The sequence below is a fragment of the Xyrauchen texanus genome, chromosome 17 (genome assembly GCF_025860055.1).
Source record: "Xyrauchen texanus isolate HMW12.3.18 chromosome 17, RBS_HiC_50CHRs, whole genome shotgun sequence".
In the NCBI taxonomy this organism is placed as follows: Eukaryota; Metazoa; Chordata; class Actinopteri; order Cypriniformes; family Catostomidae; genus Xyrauchen; species Xyrauchen texanus.
The window spans coordinates 6,196,857-6,222,204 of record NC_068292.1 but is presented as its reverse complement, the minus strand read 5'-3'; the positions used below and the strand labels follow the sequence as shown (position 1 = coordinate 6,222,204).

The 25,348-nt window shown below is 36.7% G+C and overlaps 1 protein-coding gene across 2 annotated transcripts; it reads left to right on the top strand.

Moving 5' to 3' along the window:
- Window positions 1-4,006: 4,006 nt before the first annotated feature.
- LOC127658226 (single-minded homolog 1-A-like) lies at window positions 4,007-23,854 on the top strand. 2 transcript variants are annotated; one of them, XM_052147400.1, is made up of 12 exons: window positions 4,007-4,150; window positions 4,465-4,982; window positions 8,949-9,031; window positions 9,891-9,980; window positions 10,136-10,244; window positions 10,339-10,424; window positions 10,662-10,861; window positions 13,058-13,164; window positions 13,839-13,986; window positions 18,655-18,820; window positions 21,205-21,607; window positions 21,691-23,854. In XM_052147400.1, exons 2-12 carry the CDS (start codon window positions 4,808-4,810, stop codon window positions 22,383-22,385), a joined length of 2,262 nt encoding a protein of 753 aa, XP_052003360.1. In that variant the 5' UTR covers window positions 4,007-4,150; window positions 4,465-4,807; the 3' UTR covers window positions 22,386-23,854. The 2 variants fall into 2 exon arrangements, with proteins under 2 accessions (XP_052003360.1, XP_052003361.1); XM_052147401.1 differs by having other exon boundaries at window positions 4,018-4,162.
- The last annotated feature ends 1,494 nt before the right edge of the window (window positions 23,855-25,348 follow it).

The window sequence follows — 25,348 nt, the reverse complement described above, 5'->3', positions numbered from 1 at the left end:
AAAATAACAACAGTAAGCGTCAATGTGCTTTTTAATTTTTGTGGTGTTGTATGCTTGTACACTGTTTGAGTGTGGTGTAGAGTTGAGTATGTTGTTCATATAATCTTTGTGGCATTGTATGACTTGTGAGTGTGTGTGTGTGTGTGTGTGTGTGTGTGTGTGTGTGTGTGTGTGTGCTTGAGTGCAGTGTAGAGTTGAGTATGTTGTTCATATAATCTTTGTGGCATTGTATGCTTGTGTGTGTGTGTGTGTGTGTGTGTGTGTGTGTGTGTGTGTGTGTGTGTGTGCTTGAGTGCAGTGTAGAGTTGAGTATGTTGTTCATATAATCTTTGTGGCATTGTATACTTGTGTGTGTGTGTGTGTGTGTGTGTGTGTGTGTGTGTGTGTGTGTGTGTGTGTGTGTGTGTGTGTGTGCTTGAGTGCAGTGTAGAGTTGAGTATGTTGTTCATATAATCTTTGTGGCATTGTATGATTGTGAGTGTGTGTGTGTGTGTTTGAGTGTGTGTGTGTGTGTGTGTGTGTGTGCTTGAGTGCAGTGTAGAGTTGAGTATGTTGTTCATATAATCTTTGTGGCATTGTATACTTGTGTGTGTGTGTGTGTGTGTGTGTGTGTGTGTGTGTGTGTGTGTGTGTGTGTGTGTGTGTGTGTGTGTGTGTGTGTGTGCTTGAGTGCAGTGTAGAGTTGAGTATGTTGTTCATATAATCTTTGTGGTGTTGTATGCTTGTGTGTGTGTGTGTATGTGTGTGTGCGTGCGTGAGTTTGAGTGCGGTGTAGAGTTGAGTATGTTGTTTATATAATCTTTGTGGTGTTGTATGTGTGTGTGTGGTGTAGAGTTGAGTATGTTGTGTATGCTTGTGTGTGTGTTTGTGCGTGCGTGTCGTGCGTGCATGTGTGCTTGAGTGCGGTGTAGAGTATGTTGTTCATATAATGTTTGTGGTGTTGTATGCTTGTGTGTGTGTGTGTGTGTGTGTGTGTGTGTGTGTGTGTGTGTGTGTGTGTGTGTGTGTGTGTGTGTGTGTGTGTGTTTGAGTGCGTTGTAGTTTTTAGTGTGTTTTTAACATAATATTTGTGGTGTTGTTTGCTTGTGTTCACTTTTGCATGTGTAAGTTGTGCAATGCTCTATGGCATTAAAAATTAATTTGCAATGTCAACAAGACAATATGGCTTCATAAATAACTCAACATCTTGTTCTTTAAAGTTAGAATCTTTTGAAATAATTTCACACTGTCTAGCTCAAGTAGCATTTTCTGAAAAAAATTAAATGTGTACCTCAGTGGTTTGGGGTAACTTAGGTTTACAGAATACATCAGACAAACACTGGACAACCTGCCTGAACTTGAACACTTTCCAAGACTTTTCCTGCCTCTTAAGGACTGCCATCTGGAGACCCCCCTTCAGTTACAATCTTCAGTGTGTGCTCTGCAAAGTCATCTTAGTCTATTTCCCCATTTGTGTCCTGAAACAAAACAACTGGATATTTAATGTGTAGTCCTACTTGTTCACCATGACTAAACAGTTATGATCTAATTTTAAGAGGTCTCTTTTTCTTGGAACTTCTTTCCCACAAAATTTGCATTGCCAATACATTTAATACCAAAAAAGGAAAAACAACAACAACAACAAAAAAGAATATTACAAGCTTAAAAACTTGATCTGGTGAACTGAATTACTTTTATATTTTGACACAATATATTATCCAAAAGATTTGGGATTTGGTTGCTTTGAACTGAGTCTCATTTCCCAATTACAGTGTTAAGATTGATTTCTACAAGTGATTTTTACAAACAAGACTGTAATGAGAACGCTCATAAACATCTCTTAAAGGAATAGTCCAACCAAAAATGAAAATTCTGTCATAATTTACCCCTGGGACTTTCGTTAATCTTCACAACACAAATGAATGTATGAATTAAGTTGTCAGCTGTTTGTATCCATACAATGAAGGTGAATGTGACGAACACTTTGACACTCCAGAAAGTACATAAAGGCATCATCAACATAATCCATGTGATTTGTGTGGTTTAATCCAAGTCTTCTTAGGTTATTTGATTCTTGTGTGTGCAATAAATAACAAAAAATAAGTTGTTATTTGCACACTGTGAGAAGAAATCGAATCGCTCCATAAGACTTGGATTAGTCTTATGTTGATGCTGCCTTTATGTACTTGCATCAAAGTGCTGATCACTATTCACCCTCATTGTATGGACACAAACGGCTGACAACTTTATTAAAATATCTTCATTTGAAGTTCTGAAGATGAACAAAAGTCATATGGGTTTGGAACAACAAGGAATTGACATGTTTTGGGTGGACTATACCTTTAGTGATTGCTCTGGGGACCAGTGTGCAAAAATAACATGAATCATAAGATGGATTCTTCAATCTATTTACGATGCTTTGAGGAAACGCAGGCCTGGCTAGATCAATCAAGAGTCATGATTCACACTCTATTCAATATATGCACACACTGTTCTGCTACATCATCTAGAAATATCACTGTAAAAGTTCTTACCTTGACTCTAGTCAGATGTCCCAAGATGTACTTTAATTTTCATTCAAGAAAAGCCTTTGATAAAATACAAATGAGAGGACGAGATTAAAGGTGCATGAAATCAAAAATGATACTATTTATTTTCTTAATGCATGTTATTGTGATTGATCAATTCACCCATATATGTTAATAACACGACACACACACACACACACACACACATACACACACACACACACACACACACACACACATATATCTAATTACATGTGTTGCGAGGACATCCCAAACTGTTTTAATTAATTAAAGAAAAAATGCAGAAATGTTTCTGAGAGGGTTGAGTTTGAGAATAGAAACATTAGCAAACATTAGTTCTTGAGTATCTTTGTAATGATAGGTGTACCAACGTGCGTGCGTGTGTGTGTGTGTGTGTGTGTGTGTGTGTGTGTGTGTGTGTGTGTGTGTGTGTGTGTGTGTGTGTACATGTTTGGCTATATTTGTGAGGGCCAAAAGTACTTACTAATATAGAGAAATGTGATAATAACCTATTTGGTAGAACACTTCACGTGTTTAGTGTCTCTCTCCCAGTGCTCACTATGTTCAGTCGAGCCTTGAATTAATGAACATAATTTACGTTGGGGATGGGCAGGTTTTTCCTACCACGTTTTGAAACAGATCTCAGCAGAGATGCATATATATTAATGAGGGGCGATGTTTGTAATCAGTGAAAATGGCGATGGCGGCTCTGATCTCTCGAGCACACGACTCCGTCAATGCGGCGCGTTGTGTCATGTACTTGAGTTTACACGCACGCGGAGCCGGACGGCGAAATATAAGTACTGTGGACCCCATTCCTGTTTTCGCAACGACAAAAAAGTTGCCAATAACCATTATGAGACCCCGGCCTGCACGTTTAACATACGATATGTCGTAAATGGCCAACTAAACTTATTTAAAAGAACAGGAACGCGTATCTTCAGAATATTTTATATAAGTAAAGCTCTACTTATGTCACAAAACATACAATGTGTCATACACATTAACAGTTAAATTGTGTAAAAAGTGTTAATTAGCTTTTGTGTTCCTTCATTATTGAAAGTAACCCATAAAATCAAAATAGGCCTATTTGGTAACAAATGTAGCTTTAAATTAAGTAATGTGATAAACTTAATTTTATACATGCTTGTTTTATTAAGCCAAAATTTGCTGAGGACAATAATATTTTTTACAAGACAGATAGATAGATAGATAGATAGATAGATAGATAGATAGATAGATAGATAGATAGATAGATAGATAGATAGATAGATAGACGTTAAACGCAAATATTATTCATACTCTGTTACGGGTCAAGGGTCAGCATTTCTAACGCAGTTTCCCATTGAGCGGCCTCTGGTGATCATCCAATGGGAAAATCCTGTCGGCTCCATCGGTGTCCAATGAGCTGTGAATCAGGGGGAGGATCCATGTGCAGCTCACACACAGAAAGACTTTAACAAACTCTCCTCCAAACAAGATCCCTCTACTAGGATGCCATGTTTGTTGTGTTTGCCGTGGAATTGAGCGTGAAATAACGGGAGAAAGCGAGTCTGATATCGTCATGGTGGAGTTTTTGGCTCATGAAGACACTGGAAGTTTGCGGTGACATATACTGTAAGGTAAGAAGACAAGTACGTTTAATTCTTTGAAAACTTCTGTTAATACGACGTTCATTCACAAAAGGAATAATTTATTATGGCAATGTGACCAGATGCTTAAGCCATGTGTTAATGGGATCTAACATCCATAGATATGGAGTTCTGTAAACATCTGCAGTAGTGTATGAAAAGGCTGTTTAATCATTAATCTGTCATAAATCAATTTAAACATTAGTACAAATTTTGATATGATAGTCCACAACAAATTAGATGGATTATCTATAGCCATGCATTTTAAAGTTTAGAGACATTAACGCACAATTGACTTTTTCCAGGGATGGTTTTGCGCAATTGACGGTGGATGGATGGATAGATGGATGGATCCTCACTCATAAACAGATTCTGGGCCCAAGTGGATTTGTTGTGTAAATCAAGACTCGCCTCGGATGAAACTAATTTAGATGATAATCATGAAGGTTTGTTTGTCTCGTTTCTTTACGTGTAAGACATCTCAGGAGCGTCAGTAAATTGTTGGAAATTGGGAATGACAAGAACTCGTCATTGAGAGCGTCCCATGTTGGTGAAACTGCGTGACATTTCATGTACGCATTTGAGTTTGTTCTGGGGAAAGATTGAATTGAAAAGCAGAAGGGACTCGGGCACCTTTCGGTGGTGAAGATGAAGGAGAAGTCGAAGAACGCGGCCCGCACGCGTCGAGAGAAGGAGAACAGTGAGTTTTATGAGCTGGCCAAACTGCTGCCTCTGCCGTCAGCCATCACCTCACAGCTGGACAAAGCCTCCATCATCAGACTCACCACCAGCTACCTGAAGATGAGGATAGTCTTCCCAGAAGGTACGATATCTGAATATACATTTTAGATTTGTTGTTTTTTGTTTCAACTTTCTTTTCTTTTTTCTTTTTATTTGCGGCAACCAGCAACAGCAATTTTTATATATATTTTTTCTTTTGCTACAACAAGCAATTAAAAAAAATCATATTTTTATTTAAAACATATTTTTGCGGCAACCAGCAATTAAACAACACCTATTTAAAAAAATAATAATTGTTTTTATTTAAAACAAAAAAAAAAAAAAAGGTTTTAAATAAAAATTGTTTTGCCGCAAAAATAAATAAGTAAATAAAAATGTTAAAAAAACATAGGTGTTGTTTAATTGCTGGTTGCCGCAAAAATATGTTTTAAATACAAATATGTGTTTTTTAATTGCTTGTAGCAAAATAATAATAATAATAATAATAATAATAATAATAGGCTATGCGTTGTTGAATTGCTTGTAGCAAATGAAAAAAATATTTTAAATAAAAATAGCGCTTCAATAGTGCACGCGCTTACATTTTTTGCACATTGAAGCAGCTGGCACTCAGAACTGTTTAACAGTGTGGTGGGGGGAAATGCGTATTGAATATAACATCTGGATAAAGTCCCCCAATAGTCACCTCAGAGCAAAATAGCCTACTTAAAAATCAAGATTTTCCTATAGAATGCCATTGTTTTCTGAGGTCTCAGAAAATTCATCCCAAAATAAAATATGCTTAATGTCAAGATTTTTATAATCAGTAGCTTCCTAAAACATGTTATAGGATGAAACAATATAATATTTAATCGAAATCGATGCTTCTCTGTAAGGGTTAATTAAATTGTTTTATTAGGCCTATATTATCCTGATATTCGCCTGATATTATCACAGATTATGTTAAGTGTTATTACCATTTTTATACGGCCTTTTTTTTCTCTCTTTTTTGCCAATTATTATTATTATCAAGGTTGTGCTTGTGGCTTGTCAGCTAATAACCCTGCACAAAGCTAATCATTTAATAATTAATTTAATTATTATTATTATGATAATTGAATTCGAATTTTGTTGTAATGTTATATCTCTATGCACGAATGTGCTTTAAAAAAAAGATTTAATCCCATTTTTATGTTTTACCCCATGCTAATTTCATAACAAATTTCCATTAAATTAAATTGTATAATCTTCAGCTAAATAAACTTAATACAATTTACGTTTTATTAATTTAATTTTATCAAAGATTACTACTCACGTCAATTTGTATTATGAAATTGTATTATAAATTTTATAATACATTATATAATGTATTATAATATTTAAGTATATAAATATATATATATATATATATATATATATATATATATATATATATATTGATTGTGTAAATTACAGAAGAGCATTCATTTTTGGAATAGTATGAGTATAAAAAAACGCGCTAAATACCGCATTGTTGCGGGCCACATTGCAACATTGTTTAAATAAAATTATCCTTTCTACAACAATAAAAAAAAAAAAATACTGTACAAAAAAATACAAAGTCAGACATCAGGATGTTTCTCATTATTTTCCACCATCTCTTCTGCGTGACTGAAGACAAACTGCGCCAATTATCACCTTTTGATCTGCTGTCTGACCAACACAAGACTGAGAGAGGCAGTAGTAGTTCAAACATGTTATGAAAAACAACATCAGGATATAAAAGAAAAGTTGTACGGTGGGGTGTTTTTTAAGATGCGGTCACTCTGCTCGCCTCGGGTTTAATGTCTTGTGTTCCGGAGACATTTCCTCAGTCAAGAGTTTAGCGTGCAGGGACTCGACTCAGTTTATGATGCTGCTGAACACGGAAATACTATTCACTTACTCATTCATTCATTCATTCATTCATTCATGTACACTGGTTTAGCTATATGTGGAATGTGTGTGCCATAGTCATGAGCGGGTTTTGTCAGTTAAAGTTGTTTAATATGTGAAGGCATTTTGTATAAACTTGTGTATTTACACATGAAGAAAGAGAGAGGCATATAATTACATAATTTCGATTAAGATCTTTGAAACCTGCTGATTGCCTATAAGCTAAGTTGAATCAACAAGTATATTATAAAAGATCACATGGGTGAAATAATAAACTAAACTCATCTGTATGACATTTATAATTATTTTAGGATTCGATTGCATACACATTGGTGACCCAGTAGTGTTTCTGAGGCACAGTAAGCATGTGGTAAACCCTACAGACTCTCAAGGCAAAATCGTAAGGATTCATACGACTTTTCTAAATTTGTCCATATGAATTTATACGAATTTCACTACAGCCAATGACGTTGCGTGCTTTACTCATTGCATTGTACATGTTTTTAAACATATAGTGTGAATAAAAACTAAAACAGCCGCCCAAGTGAAAGATCAGTGAGGTCAAAGTAAAGGTAGCTGGAATGTAGAGGAAACGAGACCGTCAAATATTCTCCGAAAGTGTGTTTTTATGGCGGTTATTTATTGCTCAGCTGTGAGGAGAATAGCTCAGTGACTCTCACCCACACTACTGTCAAAACATTGTCAAATAATCTGCTTTCACTTGAAGAATACAGCTTTATTAGTATTTTAAGCAGTTTCAATTTTAAGGCCATTTTTTATTATTATTATTTATTTTTGCAGGTCTTTATTGTTTGTAATCTCGTTCCATTTAATTTATTTGTAGCCTGTACGACTAACGAATATTTTTAATCAATGAAGTGGACACTACAACAATGACAGAAGAGTAGCTATCACATCATTTCTATTCTGTATTCCAGAATACAGTGTACAGATGGCCTGCATGTGTAATCTGTATAATAGATTACAGAGTTGCATGTGTCGGAATATATTACAGGTGTGTGATAATCTCAGATTGTGCTCTCACCAGCTCCCGAAGAGAAACGGACTCATGTAAACAATTGGACCTTTTCCAGTTAAGCCTGATTTTAAAATGGTTTCAGTTATTTCAAAATTCAAAAACAGTTCCTTTTTGAAAGATCCAAGGATCTACTCTTTTTGTTTGATTGGTTCTTCACTCGTAGCGGACTCTAGAATAAAAGCTCTTGTTGCTTTATTGCGCTTCATAATAGCTGCGTATTGTCCAATAATCCCTCTAAACGAATAGCAGAACTTCAACTTCGGCCCCATCATAATTATTATTATTAATAGGCTTATTATTATTAATATTATTATTATTAGTCCTATTATTATTATTATTATTATTATTATTATAAATAAGGGCCAATAATATAATAACGTGTAAATATAAAGCTAAACCTTCTGTCGATTGACCGAATGTACAGTTCTGTGACGGTATCTTTTTAAATATTTGTATGTATTCTACTATTTTATAAAAATAATGATAATAAAAGCAAATATATTTAATCATCTAAAATGTTCTGTCAGTCTGCCCTGAAGCCTGTTTCATTAATTTGGAGCTGTTGAAGGATTGTTTGAGGAGTATTCTGATTGTTTCTGTTGGATAAACGCGGACTCCGTGTTTGTTTAATATTAAAGTGGAATCAGAGCTTTTGCTTTCATCTCATGTTTGTTTTCGTGTGATTTGCATTTCAGCAAGGATTGTATGTGTGTGTGTGTGTGTTGTGTGTGTGTGTTTGTGTGTGACTGTTTGCTTTATCGAGTTTCACCGCCTGTTCCGGATCATATTTATACTCCTGATTTACATTCGGCGTGTTTACAGTCAATTCTGTGGTAAAATATTGACCAACCAATTGCCAGTTGACAAACGCCTATTATTATTATTATTATTATTATTATTATTATTATTATCATCGTTATAATTGATGTTTTTGGTGCTGCTGTGGTTGTTGTTTTGCCGACATATCGAATGGTAGGCTATACTACATTTAATGCATTATTGTAAGATTTGGTAGCCTAGGCCTATAGCTGGTGGATTGTCAGATATTTAAGGCTCAGTTCTATAATTCGGGTTATCTTTATTTCTAAAAAGGTGTCATATAAATATGTTCTGCAGGTCTTGGTGAATCGTGGGGCCATGTGAGTCGAGCAAGTTCTCTGGATAATGTGGGTCGAGAGTTAGGATCACATCTGCTCCAGGTACACGCTTTAAAATTACCCATGACATCATTAGAAACCTAACCACAATAATGCGTATTTTATTAGTATTATTCATATTATAATTGTTATTAGTAGTTGTAGCAGTAGTATTGTTGTTTATTTAATTATTATTATTAGTAGCAGTAGCCTAGTATTGTTGTTTATTTGTTTATTTAATTATTAATAGTAGTAGCAATAGTATTGTTGTTTATTTGTTTATTTAATTATTATTAGTAGTAGCAGTAGTATTGTTGTTTATTTAATTATTATTAGTAGTAGCAGTAGTATTGTTGTTTATTTGTTTATTTAATTATTATTAGTAGTAGCAGTAGTATTGTTGTTTATTTGTTGATTTATTTGAATTGTTATTATAATATCAGTGATTCTGAATTTGCGTGAATTTGCCGTTTTTCGCTTTTTAAATGACGTGTACACCGAACTAGAATTCCCGTTACGTTTACAAATTACAATGCGCTTTACATCTAAACTCATGGGCCATCCAAATATCACTCCAAATATATGCCTGGATTACTTTGATATGGCAGGTTTGTTGTTTTAGATTTATTTGTAGATTTGTTGACATGTTTACATCACATTCCATAAGCACTTTCCTTTAAAAATATAAAGGACAATCCCTTTTTCATAAGATATATATATATATATATATATATATAGGCCTATATTGTTTTTTCAAATTATATTTTTAAGTGGTATGTAAGTCTGTTTACATACTTAAGATACCTATGAAGAGTAGACAACGAAATCTTAATTTAATATTTGAATCAGTCTTGAATTATTCAAATATTACTGTAATTCTTTACATCACATTAATCCATTTTCCTTACAAAATGTTCTTCAGACTTTGGATGGCTTCATTTTTGTGGTGGCTTCCGATGGAAAGATCATGTACATTTCTGAGACTGCATCAGTGCATTTAGGACTGTCACAGGTATAGTGCACATTTTAGTATCAGTAGGCTATTTGGATGAATTTATTTCAACAGAAGAGCAACTGATTGGTTTTATTTATAACATATTATTATTCAGCCTTGGTCACAATGTTTCTGGCTTGTTTGACTGCGATGACAAAAGTTAATTTTAACAGGTAGAGCTGACGGGGAACAGCATTTATGAATACATCCACCCCGCAGATCATGATGAAATGACTGCGGTACTCACGGCCCACCAGCCCTACCATTCACACTTTGTCCACGGTAGGACATTTATTTAAAACCTATTAATCCAAATCAACTCTCCCTTGCTTGCCATTTTATACCTGTTTCTAACCCCTCTTCTTTTTAATTTTAGAATATGAAATGGAAAGGTCTTTCTTTTTAAGAATGAAATGCGTTCTTGCAAAAAGAAACGCAGGTTTGACGTGTGGCGGTTACAAGGTAAAGAGTTATGTTTTTACTGTGTATAAACTACAATATTTAGACTTTACAACAGCTCACATTTGGTATATTTTATTTATGTGTAAGCTATAGCCAATACCTTTTACCTGCGGGGTCATAACAGAATGTAGCACAGAGATTTATTTGTACTGAAGAGTAGATTTTGTCCTGCGCTTACCATTAACAGAAGCATCTGTCTTTATCTGTGTGTGTGTGTGTGACTGGGATCTCCTGCAGGTAATTCACTGCAGTGGCTATCTGAAGATCCGTCAGTACAGTTTAGACATGTCCCCGTTTGATGGCTGTTATCAGAATGTGGGTCTAGTCGCTGTAGGTCACTCGCTCCCGCCTAGCGCAGTAACCGACATCAAGCTCCACAGCAATATGTTCATGTTCAGAGCCAGTCTGGACATGAAGCTTATCTTCCTGGACTCCAGGTATAGCATGTTCTTCTACTACAAATAGACTTAAATATACCGTGGGGGGAAAAAAGTTTGAGAACATATTGGAAATCTGGGATTCAAAATTGTATTTAAATGTGGAAATAAATAAAAAGAGATTTAGGATTTTGAAAGATTTTGTGGTAACACTTTACATTAATGTTCCATTTGTTAAGGGTTTATAAAGGGGTTCATTCATTTCTAATAACTAATTTACAAATGCATAAAAAAAAATCATTGATATGCAGTTATAACAACATGAAAAAAGAGGATGCCTTTCATGCAATACTTGCCAAATGGTGAGCAGTTTAACTAACATGTTATAAATGTCTAATAATACACTTATTCATACGCATATTAATCAAAAACATAAAATTAATCCTAATAAAATATTCTAAAAATAGATAATTATATAGAAATTAAAAGTAGAGATAATGTCATTTTGCTACAGTGCACTTTTTATTTATATCATTATTATAACGGCTTAATTAAAAGTATTATTAAGCATTTATAACATGGCTGGTAAAAATGGCGTACTATTTTGGCAGGTATTGCACGAAAGTCCTAATTTTATTCACATTGTTAAATTTGCAAATCAGCGATTAATAAAGCATTTCTTAATGGTGTATTAGTCATTAATTACCCCTTTATAAACCCTTAACAAAGGGAACTTTAATTTACTAGTGGACTTTTGGACCCCACTATACACTCACCTAAAGGATTATTAGGAACACCTGTTCAGTTTCTCATTAATGCAATTATCTAATCAACCAATCACATGGCAGTTGCTTCAATGCATTGAGGGGTGTGGTCCTGGTCAAGACAATCTCCTGAACTCCAAACTGAATGTCAGAATGGGAAAGAAAGGTGATTTAAGCAATTTTGAGCGTGGCATGGTTGTTGGTGCCAGACGGGCCGGTCTGAGTATTTCACAATCTGCTCAGTTACTGGGATTTTCACGCACAACCATTTCTAGGGTTTACAAAGAATGGTGTGAAAAGGGAAAAACATCCAGTATGCGGCAGTCCTGTGGGCTGAAAATGCCTTGTTGATGCTAGAGGTCAGAGGAGAATGGGCCGACTGATTCAAGCTGATAGAAGAGCAACTTTGCCTGAAATAACCACTCGTTACAACCGAGGTATGCAGCAAAGCATTTGTGAAGCCACAACACACACAACATTGAGGCGGATGGGCTACAACAGCAGAAGACCCCACCGGGTACCACTCATCTCCACTACAAATAGGAAAAAGAGGCTACAATTTGCAAGAGCTCACCAAAATTGGACAGTTGAAGACTGGAAAAATGTTGCCTGGTCTGATGAGTCTCGATTTCTGTTGAGACATTCAGATGGTAGAGTCAGAATTTGGCGTAAACAGAATGAGAACATGGATCCATCATGCCTTGTTACCACTGTGCAGGCTGGTGGTGGTGGTGTAATGGTGTGGGGGATGTTTTCTTGGCACACTTTAGGCCCCTTAGTGCCAATTGGGCATCGTTTAAATGCCACGGCCTACCTGAGCATTGTTTCTGACCATGTCCATCCCTTTATGGCCACCATGTACCCATCCTCTGATGGCTACTTCCAGCAGGATAATGCACCATGTCACAAAGCTCGAATCATTTCAAATTGGTTTCTTGAACAAGACAATGAGTTAACTGTACTAAAATGGCCCCCACAGTCACCAGATCTCAACCCAATAGAGCATCTTTGGGATGTGGTGGAACGGGAGCTTCGTGCCCTGGATGTGCATCCCACAAATCTCCATCAACTGCAAGATGCTATCCTATCAATATGGGGCAACATTTCTAAAGAATGCTTTCAGCACCTTGTTGAATCAATGCCACGTAGAATTAAGGCAGTTCTGAAGGCGAAAGGGGGTCAAACATAGTATTAGTATGGTGTTCCTAATAATCCTTTAGGTGAGTGTATGTTTCTGTGTTGTTCGGTTATCAAAGATAATAACATATCATACATTGACTGATGAATATTGAAATGAGTCTATATGGTTGTGTAAATGCAGCTTTGTTTGTGCTCATATTTCACTCTCTGTATGCATATGCAGCTTTGTTTTTCAAGCTCGCTTCCATTTGAGCAAATCTGTCCTTCCGTGCCTCCACGTGCCAGTGTGTGGACAGGTGTTTGTGTGGACGCCAGCATCACTGTTATGCCGTTGTGTGTTTGTGTTTGTCAGGGTTGCAGAGCTCACTGGATACGAGCCTCAAGACTTAATAGAGAAGACACTTTATCATCACGTCCACAGCTGTGACACTTTTCATCTCCGCTGTGCACACCACTTGTGTGAGTTAGGTTTGTTTTTTTTCTCATTCCTCTGGTCATATAGTCTCTACCGCGTCTAATAATAACAGCAGCTTTAGTGATGACTAGCTCTATAAACACACCCTTTAACTCTGGTGAACATCTTCAGGGTGCAACAGAGCACGGTAATTGATAATTCCACGTTACAGGAGATGAATATGATCTTGCTGCGTCAAAATACTGATTCAAGCATGGGCTTAGATTAGACGTGCAATCTATTAGTAACCAAATTAGTAAAGTAGATTGAAATTGAGTGTTTAAAGAAACGTGATCAATTTGATTTAATGCATTTAGTAAATAGAAAGTAGTAAATACTATTTTCTAGGATTAATTGTTTATCAATTACTTTTATTTTTTTCAATTATCAATTACTGATTGCAGCACAACACAGCTTATTGAGAGACACAATATTTAATATAAATAGTTATTAGGCTGAGATAGAAACAACAGCATATAGTTGGAACATGCAAATGAAACAGTAATTAGTTTCCTGACTTGAAACGATTGAAATAATACACACGTAAAAGGCTAAACGCATATCTCAATTTATAACTTCATTAAATCCACTTCCAATCACAAATGCACTGATGCATGAACAGTGCATGTTAGGAGAAGGTGTCCCAAGCACTCTTTATTGATTGTGTTTTTCTGTGTAGTGCTGGTAAAGGGACAGGTCACCACCAAATATTACCGATTCCTGGCTAAGCAGGGTGGTTGGGTTTGGGTGCAGAGTTACGCTACTATTGTTCACAACAGCAGATCGTCCAGACCGCACTGCATAGTCAGTGTTAACTACGTCCTCACGTGAGTACATTCACCCCTCTCTATGTTACTAAAGCTTCAAAAATACACCTTTATTTATGTGTACACATAAGATCATTACATGCTGTTGAGATTACAGGCACATTAATGCATACGACTGATTCCTATTAATATGTGTTAAAACAAATTTTTTGGCAAGTTAATACAGAATAAGAACTAAAATCACTAAGCAGTTCATCTCAATTAAAAACACCATGTATTTGTTAGAATATATATATATATATGCAGTATATGTATATTTGTATACACGCATAAATAAGTAGATGTACAGGTGTACCTAATAAAGTGGTCACTGAGTGTATAAAAATATACATGTACTGTATATATATATTTTATAGGGTAGAAATAGGCTAAAGGTCCCACAGGGTAAGAGGCAGATTTGATTTTCTTTTTTCCCAAACGCTGAATAGATACAAAAACTACCACAGCAATTTCTCAAACACCTGTTTGTCTCTATGAACTGCAAAAGTTGCCTGATTTATGATGTTATCATTTGCAATGTAAAGGTTTATTCTGAAGTTATTTCATAACAACTAGCAAAGCTAATTCCAATTTATGTAGCTAATGAGAATCCAGTCTAATATTAAAGATTTAATTAGATAATTAAATCTAATGTTTTTCAATAACTGTCCAATTCAAGCTTCTTTACAAATTTGTGTTGAATTGCCCATAATACTATTCCACTACTACACATCAAAAAGGCCAGCAGGTTTAACAAAATATTATAAAGCTCAATGGTGTTTGCAAAATGTTTGGCCCTGGCAGTGAATGAACGAGTCAAAGATGCCTGTACACTCATCAGTCAGTTTGGGGTGTCATTCTGTCCTCTTACTTTATATAATATGCCAGCTGCATGTCTTGACCATACAGGAACTGCATGAGAGCCAGGGGTTATGCATGATTTATTTGTCATGCATTCATACTGACAAACTCTGTGCATTACCACAATTAACTTTCCACTGGAAGTCTCTGGAAAGAATGAAGTAGGATTGAGCAATGGAGCCATCGCTCACACTAAGGCTTTGAGCGAGGGTCGTGTGGAAGAGCATTTGTGCACACACTTGCAGGAAGACCATTAGAACTAATGCCAGCAAGGGAAACTCAAATATCTCTTTGTCTCCCTCTCTATCTATCTATTACAGATGTAAATGAATTGCACACCATACAAACCTTCATTAGAAGAGAGTGAATACTTTTTCATATGTGAGTCTGCCAATAGCTTGTGAGTGTCAGACAACTCTTCAAACACAGCTATAAAGGAAAGTGTTTATGAGGTTTAATTAAAAGGCTATAAAGATGATGACTGTTTATGGCTCACAGCTTGCTAAGAGTTTTCTCTTTTTTATAATCATCATCCATACAATATACTCCATTATCATCCATGTTTCCATTTCAGTGCTTTTGAAGATTGCACATCAAAACAATTATAAAAACAATAATCATTATAATTTTCTTACTCAGTGTTTTTGTCTTGTTTCCCCTAAAAAGAATTTAAACATCCTTAAAACTAAATATATTAACCTGAGAAACAAAATGAGATAAGATGTCTTGTTATCAGAGGAATCTAACCAAATTTAGTGAGGTTCATGAGAAACACTTAACATAAATGTTCCCTTTGTAAAGAGTTCATTCAAAACAATCTTTCATGTCTATTAAGTCAGTTACAAATGCATTATTTATACATTGATATGCATTTATAACAACATGAATAAAAAGGTCAATTTCATGCAAAACTTGCCAAATAGCGAGTTAATTTTAATTAAATATTATAAATGTTTGCAAAAACATAAAATCCCAATTCGTGTTTTATGTCACAATGCAGCATAGATACCTGAAGTTTTAATTTTAAAATGTTACTGTAAATTTGAACTTTTTACAATAATATACCGTATTCTATAAATTACTGTCAGTTTTTGTATTTTGCTATGAATTCTAGGAGATATTATCCTGTCTCAAAAGTTTATTGTAGAATTTGTGGCAAAGTATTTTATTTGAAATAACTGTTTATTTGAAAACAAAATAGTAGCACCAGCACTGAACTGGGCTTTTTCTGAATACATGTTGGGGTAGCACAGAACTAACCTGCAAACTAAAATATTATAACATAATATAACTATTACTGTTGACATACTGTTTAATATTGCCGGGATATTTTCTTTCCTAACTCAATTATGTTCTTTATAAAAACAAAAATTGTCCGGTTTTCCATGGGATGCAAATTTAAAGACAACCACAGCTAATGCATTGCACTGACAATTCTTGTAAGAGGTCATTGGTTTGAATGGGGAACACCTGGTCAGATTTGTTTGTGGAATGTTTTGTTACTCTGGTTGAAGATTTAGCTCTATTTAATCTTATTTATTGACAATAAATATTTCTTGCTCAGTCATCATTATGGTGATTAGTGTTCTCTTCTTTATCAATATCTTCTTCCCAGTCATTATCAACATGTTTTAAGTGAAAACATTTTGTAGCTCTATGGCATAAGGGAGAATATAGTAGGATTGAAGTCTGACTTTAAACCAATGTTCAAATCCAAATCAAATCAACCAAAAGACCAAATCAACACTTATTGTGTGATGATTGAGCGTTAAGTAATATGAGAAAATAGTGTAGATTGTGACTGATAGGCAACAGAACTTTTAATATTGAGAACTGTTATTTAGACAGGGCAAATGCTTTTTAAATACCTAAAATAAAATCTTTTGTTTAACAAAGTGTAATGAAATCATTTTGACTCCTGCAGACATTGACATTTTGGATAATAATCTCAGCAATGGTGCCAATTAACACAAATCATTTTCAGATAAAAGGATCAACATTGAATATTATGAATATTAAGCTGTAAAAAGTGACAACAGTAAAACAACAGAAACATCAAAGATAAAAAGTATTACTTATTAGTCATTAATAAACTCCCTTATCAAAAGGAACATTAATGTAACCTGTTTATGGTTTGAACAATAACTGATATAACTCTTTTATTTAAAGTTTATTTTTCTTACCCATTGGCAGGCACATGGCTGTGATGTGTGATATAACTGTGTGTGTGTGTGTGTGTGTGTGTGTGTGTGTGTGTGTGTGTGTGTGTGTGTGTGTGTGTGTGTGTGTGTGTGTGTGAATTGCTGCTCAGGTGTATGAGATGTTCTGTAAGTATTACACCACTGAGACTGGACAATCTGTTACATCACCTTAATGGTTTGACCCAGATAAAACTCACTGGCGTGAATTTGCTAAGGATAAGTTGCTCCTGCTGATATCGTTGTTTATTTGCACATGCTATCTGCATTGTTTTAACACCTGATTCACTAAAGGAATTATATAAATTGGCTAATGCCACAATCACAACCCAAAAATGTGCTGGACACAAGATGCATGGCAAATTTCCCGATCATGTGGGCCGGTTCTGAGTGCTAGTCTGTGGAGGATGTGGCAGGCTACCGCAATCTGTCATACTTTACTGGGTGTGTGCAGCATTGCTTCATAACTGTGATCCAGACACCTGAATTTACTCTCTAAAATACTGAAAGTGTGCTCTATTCTACTGCATGTCTGGATATATGGAATATTTCATCGTAAAGCTCTACTCCATCATTTGATCATCAGTGCTGCTCTATTTGTAGCACATTTAGCACCCGATTAAACTGGATTGTGGGTGGTTAGCGTGTGAGGTTTAAAGTGTTTTAAAATTGTGTTCAAAATTGGTGCAAATGTTAAGTGAATTTGCCCCTCTATTTACATCTAGAGTACAGAACACACGCTCAGATGTGGACATCAACATCACAACAATGGATCAGATTGTGTAATTGTGTGTGTTCATGTGAGAAACTATACAACAATCTTTTTCCAAGATGTTACCATCTGCGTGCAATCTTATTAGTCTGCTGTTTGAGCCAGGCTGCTAGGCCTCAGGAGGGGAGCTGGGGTATTTGTCTGTATAGCAAACATTCTAGCCACAGTTTTATGAAAGTTATACATCACTGGAAACAGGAATCCATACAGCACTTTACTGAGAAATCAATTCCCATTTCCTAGTTATGCTTTATGTGGTGATCCCTGTGTGGGTTTGATTTAGCCAGACATAGCTCCTAATCTCACTGTGTATTTGAACAGAACCTCTAGCCCTCTGTCGAATGTTTGTAGGAGCCTTGTCCCAATCCTAAAGGAGAAACAATGCAATTAATTTTCTCTCTGTCTTTCTTTCTCTCACACACATGCATACAACAACCAATACACAATGTCTCACCAATAAGAATAGAAGAAAATTGTACATTGTACATTTCTTGCATTGGTTGAATAAAAAAGGAAACAGGCACGAGTACACAAATACTGTAGAGACTTACATTTCCATTTAGCAGATGCTTTTATCCAAAGCGACTTACAGTGCACTTATTACAGGGACAATCCCCCCGGAGCAACCTGGAGCTAAATGCCTTGCTCAAGGACACAATGGTTGTGGCCGTAGGGATTGAACCAGAGACCTTCTGATTAACAGTTATGTGCTTTAGCCCACTATGCCACCACCACCACTCCGATGCACTTCCACAAACAGTTCCTAAAAGAGCATTCTGTTACTAGAACATTGAGTTTAAACCTCTACGTATGGCCCCTGTTGGGTTCATGGCTCAAAGTATTTTTCATTCTCTACAGGGACACAGAGTATAAAGGACTACAGTTGTCCCTAGATCAGGTGACATCCACCAAGCCCTCTTTCACCTACGAAAGCCCCTCCAACCCCATCAGTGAGAACAGAAGAGTGGGCAAAAGCAGAGTCTCCCGTACAAAGACCAAGACGAGACTTTCTCCCTATTCACAGGTGAGTGTTTGTGTTGTGCTAAAAAGTCTTCCATTTGGCTGGTAATTTGTGTATTGGAAGCTTCATCTAGGAAGGTATTCTGTTTCTGGTTAGTTTTCTAGCTAAATATGATCTACACAAGTAGGATATATTCTTGGACCAACATCCCTTTTGTTCCTCAAAACATTCCCATCAACCAACCATTAGATTTAGAAGTAAGGTTGGGGAAAGAGGTTAGTGTCTGGTCTGAAATGCTCAAAAGAATTGCTCACAAATTGTATGTTTAGGGGTAAATAATTTTGCCTCTTGGGCAGTACCCTCAGACTGTACCCTTTACATTTCAATCGAAATGAGGTAAAGGGTACATATTTGTACCTTTAGTTTTTTTTCTGGAAAAAACAATAATTGCCCTTGTTTTTAAAGGGTAGATAAAGGAAAGGGTTTGGGCCAACATACACATTCCTACTCCAGAACAACATTGTCCTCTATTTGAAGAGGTAGTGTTAGGTTAGGTTTTCTTATCAATCATTCATGATTTTAGACTTGAACAACAAATGTGAATTTCTGCCTCTCTTTCTTTCCACGATTAACATTTTGAATCTAAACAATGGATTCCTATAAAGCCTAGAGCAAACATTCACATGCTGATTTTATTTTTGTTTGCTATATTTTTGTTTAATCGTTCTCATTTGCTATGTGTGGGGATAGCACTTCATCCGCAATGCTAATCAACATCATGTGCATGTGCAACGAGTGGTCAGCGATGGCCTGAGGGGATAGTATTCCTTTGCCTCTGAGCCAATAAAAAGCTTTGATCATATTTATGTCAAGCTGTTGACATGAGCATCTGAAGTTAGGAGAGGTCTACTATGTAGAGTGGAACTTCATTTGTTCTAAAGGTTTTGATGTTTTTGATGAAGCAAATCTGTGACAGAATTTGGAATTATTTGTCAATGGTTCAAAGATCGGTCAAATAATTGATTGTTATGTGATTGTTTGTGCCCCACACTAAATAATGAACCTGAGATGCCACTGCTCAAATGGGTTCTTTTAATATGTAAATTATATTGCTGCATCATTTGCATACCCTTTAAAAAATACTCTGATCTTAAATGGATTGTCTTCCATATTCCACAGTGCTTCCATTTTTGCATTTGTATTTTATCTAACGTGAGTTTTTTTATATCTCTAATATAATATATTGCACCATTTTTGCTTTTGTATTAACTTTTTATTATTATTATCTTAATAAATGGTATTACAGATCTTAATTTATTTATTTTTTTAAATGTCATGAATTAATAATATGACTATGACATGCAGTGCACTCTGTATAAATGTCTTTGCATCACAATGCCGTTGTATACCAAAAATGTGGTGGTGTCCTCACCAAATTATAATTGTTTTATTGCTGTTCTATCGTTTACATTTACTGACATCAGCTAAGTTTTAAATATCTAATAATGGGACAGACTGAAGATGGGTTTTGTTGGTTAGGATTTTTGTTTTATTGTGTACGTTATATAGACTCTTGGAGCATTTAAATGTCATCACGTTTAATTTGTAACATGCAGGGATTTGAGTCAATGTATGACACAAGTAGACATAGCTCCACTGCTGAAAACCTTGCCTATGTTGATGCAGCTCCTAGCCCTGGACTTTTCATAATCCTCCTTTTTTCGTTTATATTCATCTGACCTTTTTCTCTTGGTCTGTTTCTCAGCCATTTGTCCTCGGAGTTTAGAAAGTTCGCATCAGCCAGATTTTCCATTGCTCTTCTAATGAATTTCCCTCTCACTCTGCCCCCACCCCTCATCCTGTACATGCACAATAAACTCCCCCTGTTGCTGATTGGCTTGAGTAGTGTTGTGTGGATCAGACCGACCCACTTTGTGAATGTGCTAGCTGCAATCATTTGCTTCACTTTTAATGTGAATGGGCCATTTGTCTGTGGTACACCTCTCAAAATTGCATCACCTTTGGTGTGCAAAGCCCTTTAAATAAAGGGTAAAGGCCTAAAAATACACCCCCATCAACCAATCGGTGTCCTCTGATTTTAGGAGTTGTGTTAGGAATAAGGTAAGGGCCTAGGACAACATTCCTATCAACCAATAATTGTCCTATGATTTTGTGGTAGGGTCAGGGTTAAGACCAGGTGTAGTGTAAGGGTTTGTAACAACTACCTTTTCAACCAATAATTGTGATCTGAGAAAATGGATTAGGGATAGATTTAGGACTTTGATTGAATGATAAGAATGTTATGTGTTGAGCCAGGAATATGTCTTAATTGTGTAAATAATGAGTGTAATTTAATCTTTCTTTTGTTTTCTGGTCAGCTTCACCCTTAGTGGTAAGGTTAGAAATTGGCTAATTATTAATGCACATTTGTATTTTTTACTGTGCAGTATCCAGGCTTCCCCACAGATCACTCCGAGTCGGATCAGGATAGTCCATGGGGTGGGAGCCCTCTCACTGACTCTGCCTCGCCTGAGCTTCTGGAGCAGTGTGAAGGCACAGACTCCTCATGTGTGTATCGACAGTTTTCTGAGCCACGGCCACTGTGCTACAGTCTACCACTGACAGATGATAACCACACCACCAGTGACCTCTATGGCCACTCTCAATCTCAGTCCTGTGAGCAGGGGCGCTGCAAGGCTGGCCGATACTTCCTGGGCACTCCTCAGCCTGGACGAGAAGCATGGTGGGGTGTGGCCCGCTCTGTCCTCCCATTACCCAAGTCCTCACTCGAGAATGGAGAAAGTTATGAAGGTGGGATGCCCCACATTGCCTCTGTCCACAGCCTGCAAGGTGAATGTTTCTTTTTAATTACATTTTTTGTTAACATTTTTTTAAATAAGTGCATTTAAAACTCTGATTTCTCATGCTTGCAGTGAGGGGTCACTGGGATGAGGACAGTGTGGTCAGCTCACCTGATGGAGGCTCAGCGAGCGATTCTGGAGACCGATACCATGGTGACCAATGTGGAGCAAGTCCCCAAGAGCCCAGTAAGATTGAGACATTGATTCGAGCTACACAACAGATGATAAAAGAGGAGGAAAGTCGTCTGCAGCTGCGAAAGGCTCCTACAGAGATACCTTTGGAGCCTGCTAACGGTCTGGCTAAGAGCCACGGACTCTCGTTCGGCACCGAGTTTCCCCAGTCAATATTGCATGGTGTGGTATGTCGGGGGCAAGCTCAAGTGATAAGCCCATCCCCTAGCCCTGTTCTTCTTTCTCGCCTCAGCAGCCCCAACACTGACAGACTCTGCAAAAGTAAAGACTTCCTGCAAACTGAACTCTCTTCTTCTCAGCAACACCAGCAGCCATTGCCTCTGACGGGCACATGTGCTGTTTCTCCAACTCCAGCACTGTACCCCTCACACCCACGGCAGTTCCTGGAAAAACACACAGCCTACTCGCTCACCAGCTACGCACTAGAACATCTGTACGAGGCTGACAGCTTCAAAGGATACTCCCTGGGTTGCTCTGGTTCCTCCCATTATGACATGGCCTCTCATCTACTAATGCAAGCAGAACAAGCACCCAGCCATAAAGGCACCTCCGTCATTATAACCAACAGCAGCTAATCCTTACTGAATCACGTACCATTATTCAGTACTTCAGCATCTCACCCAAGCTAGCCTATTATCATTTGTTTGGAGGATATTTTTTAATTCCTATAAATATTAAGGGATGTGTGTTCCATCAAAGGGACATTCCATTCATGTGTACACAAATGATGACTCCATGAAAGGGTTTGTCAAGTACTTTTTTATGCCTAATTACCACTTTTATTTCTTAATAACTATTTCACTCTAGATTGTGTTAATGGAACTTAGAAAATAATTTCTGGAAAAAGGGGAAGATATTACTTATAAGAAAGATATAACATGATCTCCACTTCAAACTGATAAAAGCACGTCAAAATGGTGGTTTCAAAAGCTATAAACAGTAAAAGATATTTTTGCTTGCAATTCACATTTGGCTCTAGGTTACAGAATTGTTGGGATACAGATCCTTTTTTATGTATTTGAGCATTTCTGCATCCGTACCCTCAAATTCCATCCAGATCATAGCATTTGCCCTCTTTAGTTGATCAAACTGGCCTTATTTTAACCATTTCACATGTGGCTTTGAGGCAACAGATGGGAACTAATTACTTTTAATGATACAAGCAATCCAGAAGTACCATGTTGACGTATCGTAGATTATAAATTGTTACTTAAGCAAAATGCAGCATTAAATTATTATTGTTTAAAGTTGTTTAATTATATTGTAAATTGAATCTTTGCTCATTTCGATTAGAAAAACTTTTGCTGTCCGTCTGTTTTTGGAACCCATTGTGTCTTTTAAGTCGCAGACTGAAAATTAAATATTAATCTTTTATTTATTTATTTTTCTAAACAAAAAATGATGAGCACATTATGTTATTAACTTGAACAAAAGGTTTTGAAATATATCATTTTTTGTCAAGCCTCATGTCAGCCTTTAAAATGAAAAATAACATTATGCAATTATAAAGGACGTTTGATTTTATTCAAACAAGTTGAACAATAATAGAAATGAGCTACATTATGACACTTGCGCTGGATTGGTATGCAGTAACAGTGGATGTGGAGATGTGCTTAGGCATGAAGAGTGATTGACTGTGCTGCGGTGCTGCAGAGGGGACACTAGATGGGCTTCAGTTGTGCTGCTCTTTGGTGATTTGGGGTTCCACACTGGAGGAGTCCAAAGTTTAATATAGACGTCAAAGTGGAGCTTTTTTGAGGGACTTTACCCCCCTTTTCCTCACTCCAGCTCCATGTATTTATAAGACAGAAACTAGCTCTGTTTAGAAAGCATTATCTTTTGGAATGAAAAATATCTATATTTATGATGTACATATACTCAAAAATCACCCACCCTCACCAAATAAAGCGATGCAAGCATTGCAAAATGTATTTATTATGTGAATGAAAATAAGTAATTTGGTTTTAAATATAGTTCCTATCACAAACAGTGTGTTTATTTATATTTTTAAGTTCTGTATACAATTCAATGGTATTATTTCCATTCATGCATCAGTGTTTCTGCACAAATAATGAATTAAAAATATTGTAATATGTTTCCATACTGTTTTATAACTGTTATAATAATATAATTTGTTATATTGAATTTAGTTCTGCATTTGCTTTCAATCTCGACATTGTTCATCCAGTGAAAAATGAGAGAACTCAGGTGAAAAAGATATTGATATGATAACAAATCTATTCACACTAATTTGATCTTGCTTAATGTTTAATATGATATTTTATACTCACTTGAGTTATTAATAAATGATTGTAAAGAAACATTCATGCACTGAATGGCTGCATGGCTCTTTATTATTTGTTGAATGTTTAGTCAAGTCAAGTGGTTTTTATTGTCGTTTCAACCATATACAGTTAGTACAGTACACAGCAAAATGAGACAACGTTCCTCCAGGACCATGGTGCTACATAAAAACAACAAAGGACCAACATAGGACCACATGAGACTACACAACGAAATAAAATACCTATATAAACTACCTATATATACCTATATAAAGTGCACGTGCAAACATGTGCAAAAAGTACAGGACAGTACAACAAATTACTGACAATGAACAGGACAATAGACAGTACAGCGCCGACCAGTACTCAGTAGTGCAAAAAGATGACAGTTTCTAAAAATGTAAACATAACATACTATGAGATAATGTTCTATGCACATAGCAGTTACTGAGGTAGCAGACAGTTATTAAAGTGCAACTCAGGACACGTGTGTGTCAAACCAGTCTCTGAGTATTGAGGAGTCTGATGGCTTGGGGGAAGAAGCTGTTACACAGTCTGGCCGTGAGGGCCCGAATGCTTCGCTACCTCTTGCCAGACGGGAGGAGGGTAAAGAGTTTGTGTGAGGGGTGTGTGGGGTCGTCCACAATGCTGGTTGCTTTGCGGATACAGTGTTTTTTGTAAATGTCTTTGATGGAGGGAAGAGAGACCCCAATGATCTTCTCAGCTGTCCTCACTATCCTCTGCAGGGCTTTGCGGTCCGAAACGGTGCAAGTCCCAAACCAGGCAGTGATGCAGCTGCTCAGGATGCTCTCAATAGTCCCTCTATAGAATGTAGTGAGGATGGGGGTTGGGAGATGTGCTTTCCTCAGCCTTCGAAGAAAGTAGAGACGCTGCTGGGCTTTCTTGGTGATAGAGCTGGTGTTGAGGGACCAGGTGAGGTTCTCCGCCAGGTGAACACCAAGGAATTTGGTGCTCTTGACAATCTCCACAGAGGAGCCGTCGATGTTCAGCGGAGTGTGTTCACCTTGTGCTCTCCTAAATTCAACAACCATCTCTTTTGTTTTGTCGACATTCAGGGACAGGTTGTTGGCTCTACACCAGTTCGTCAACCGCTGCACCTCCTCTCTGTATGCTGACTCGTTGTTCTTGCTGATGAGACCCACCACGGTCGTGTCATGGGCGAACTTGATGATGTGATTCGAGCTGTGCATTGCTGCACAGTCGTGAGTCAGCAGAGTGAACAGCAGTGGACT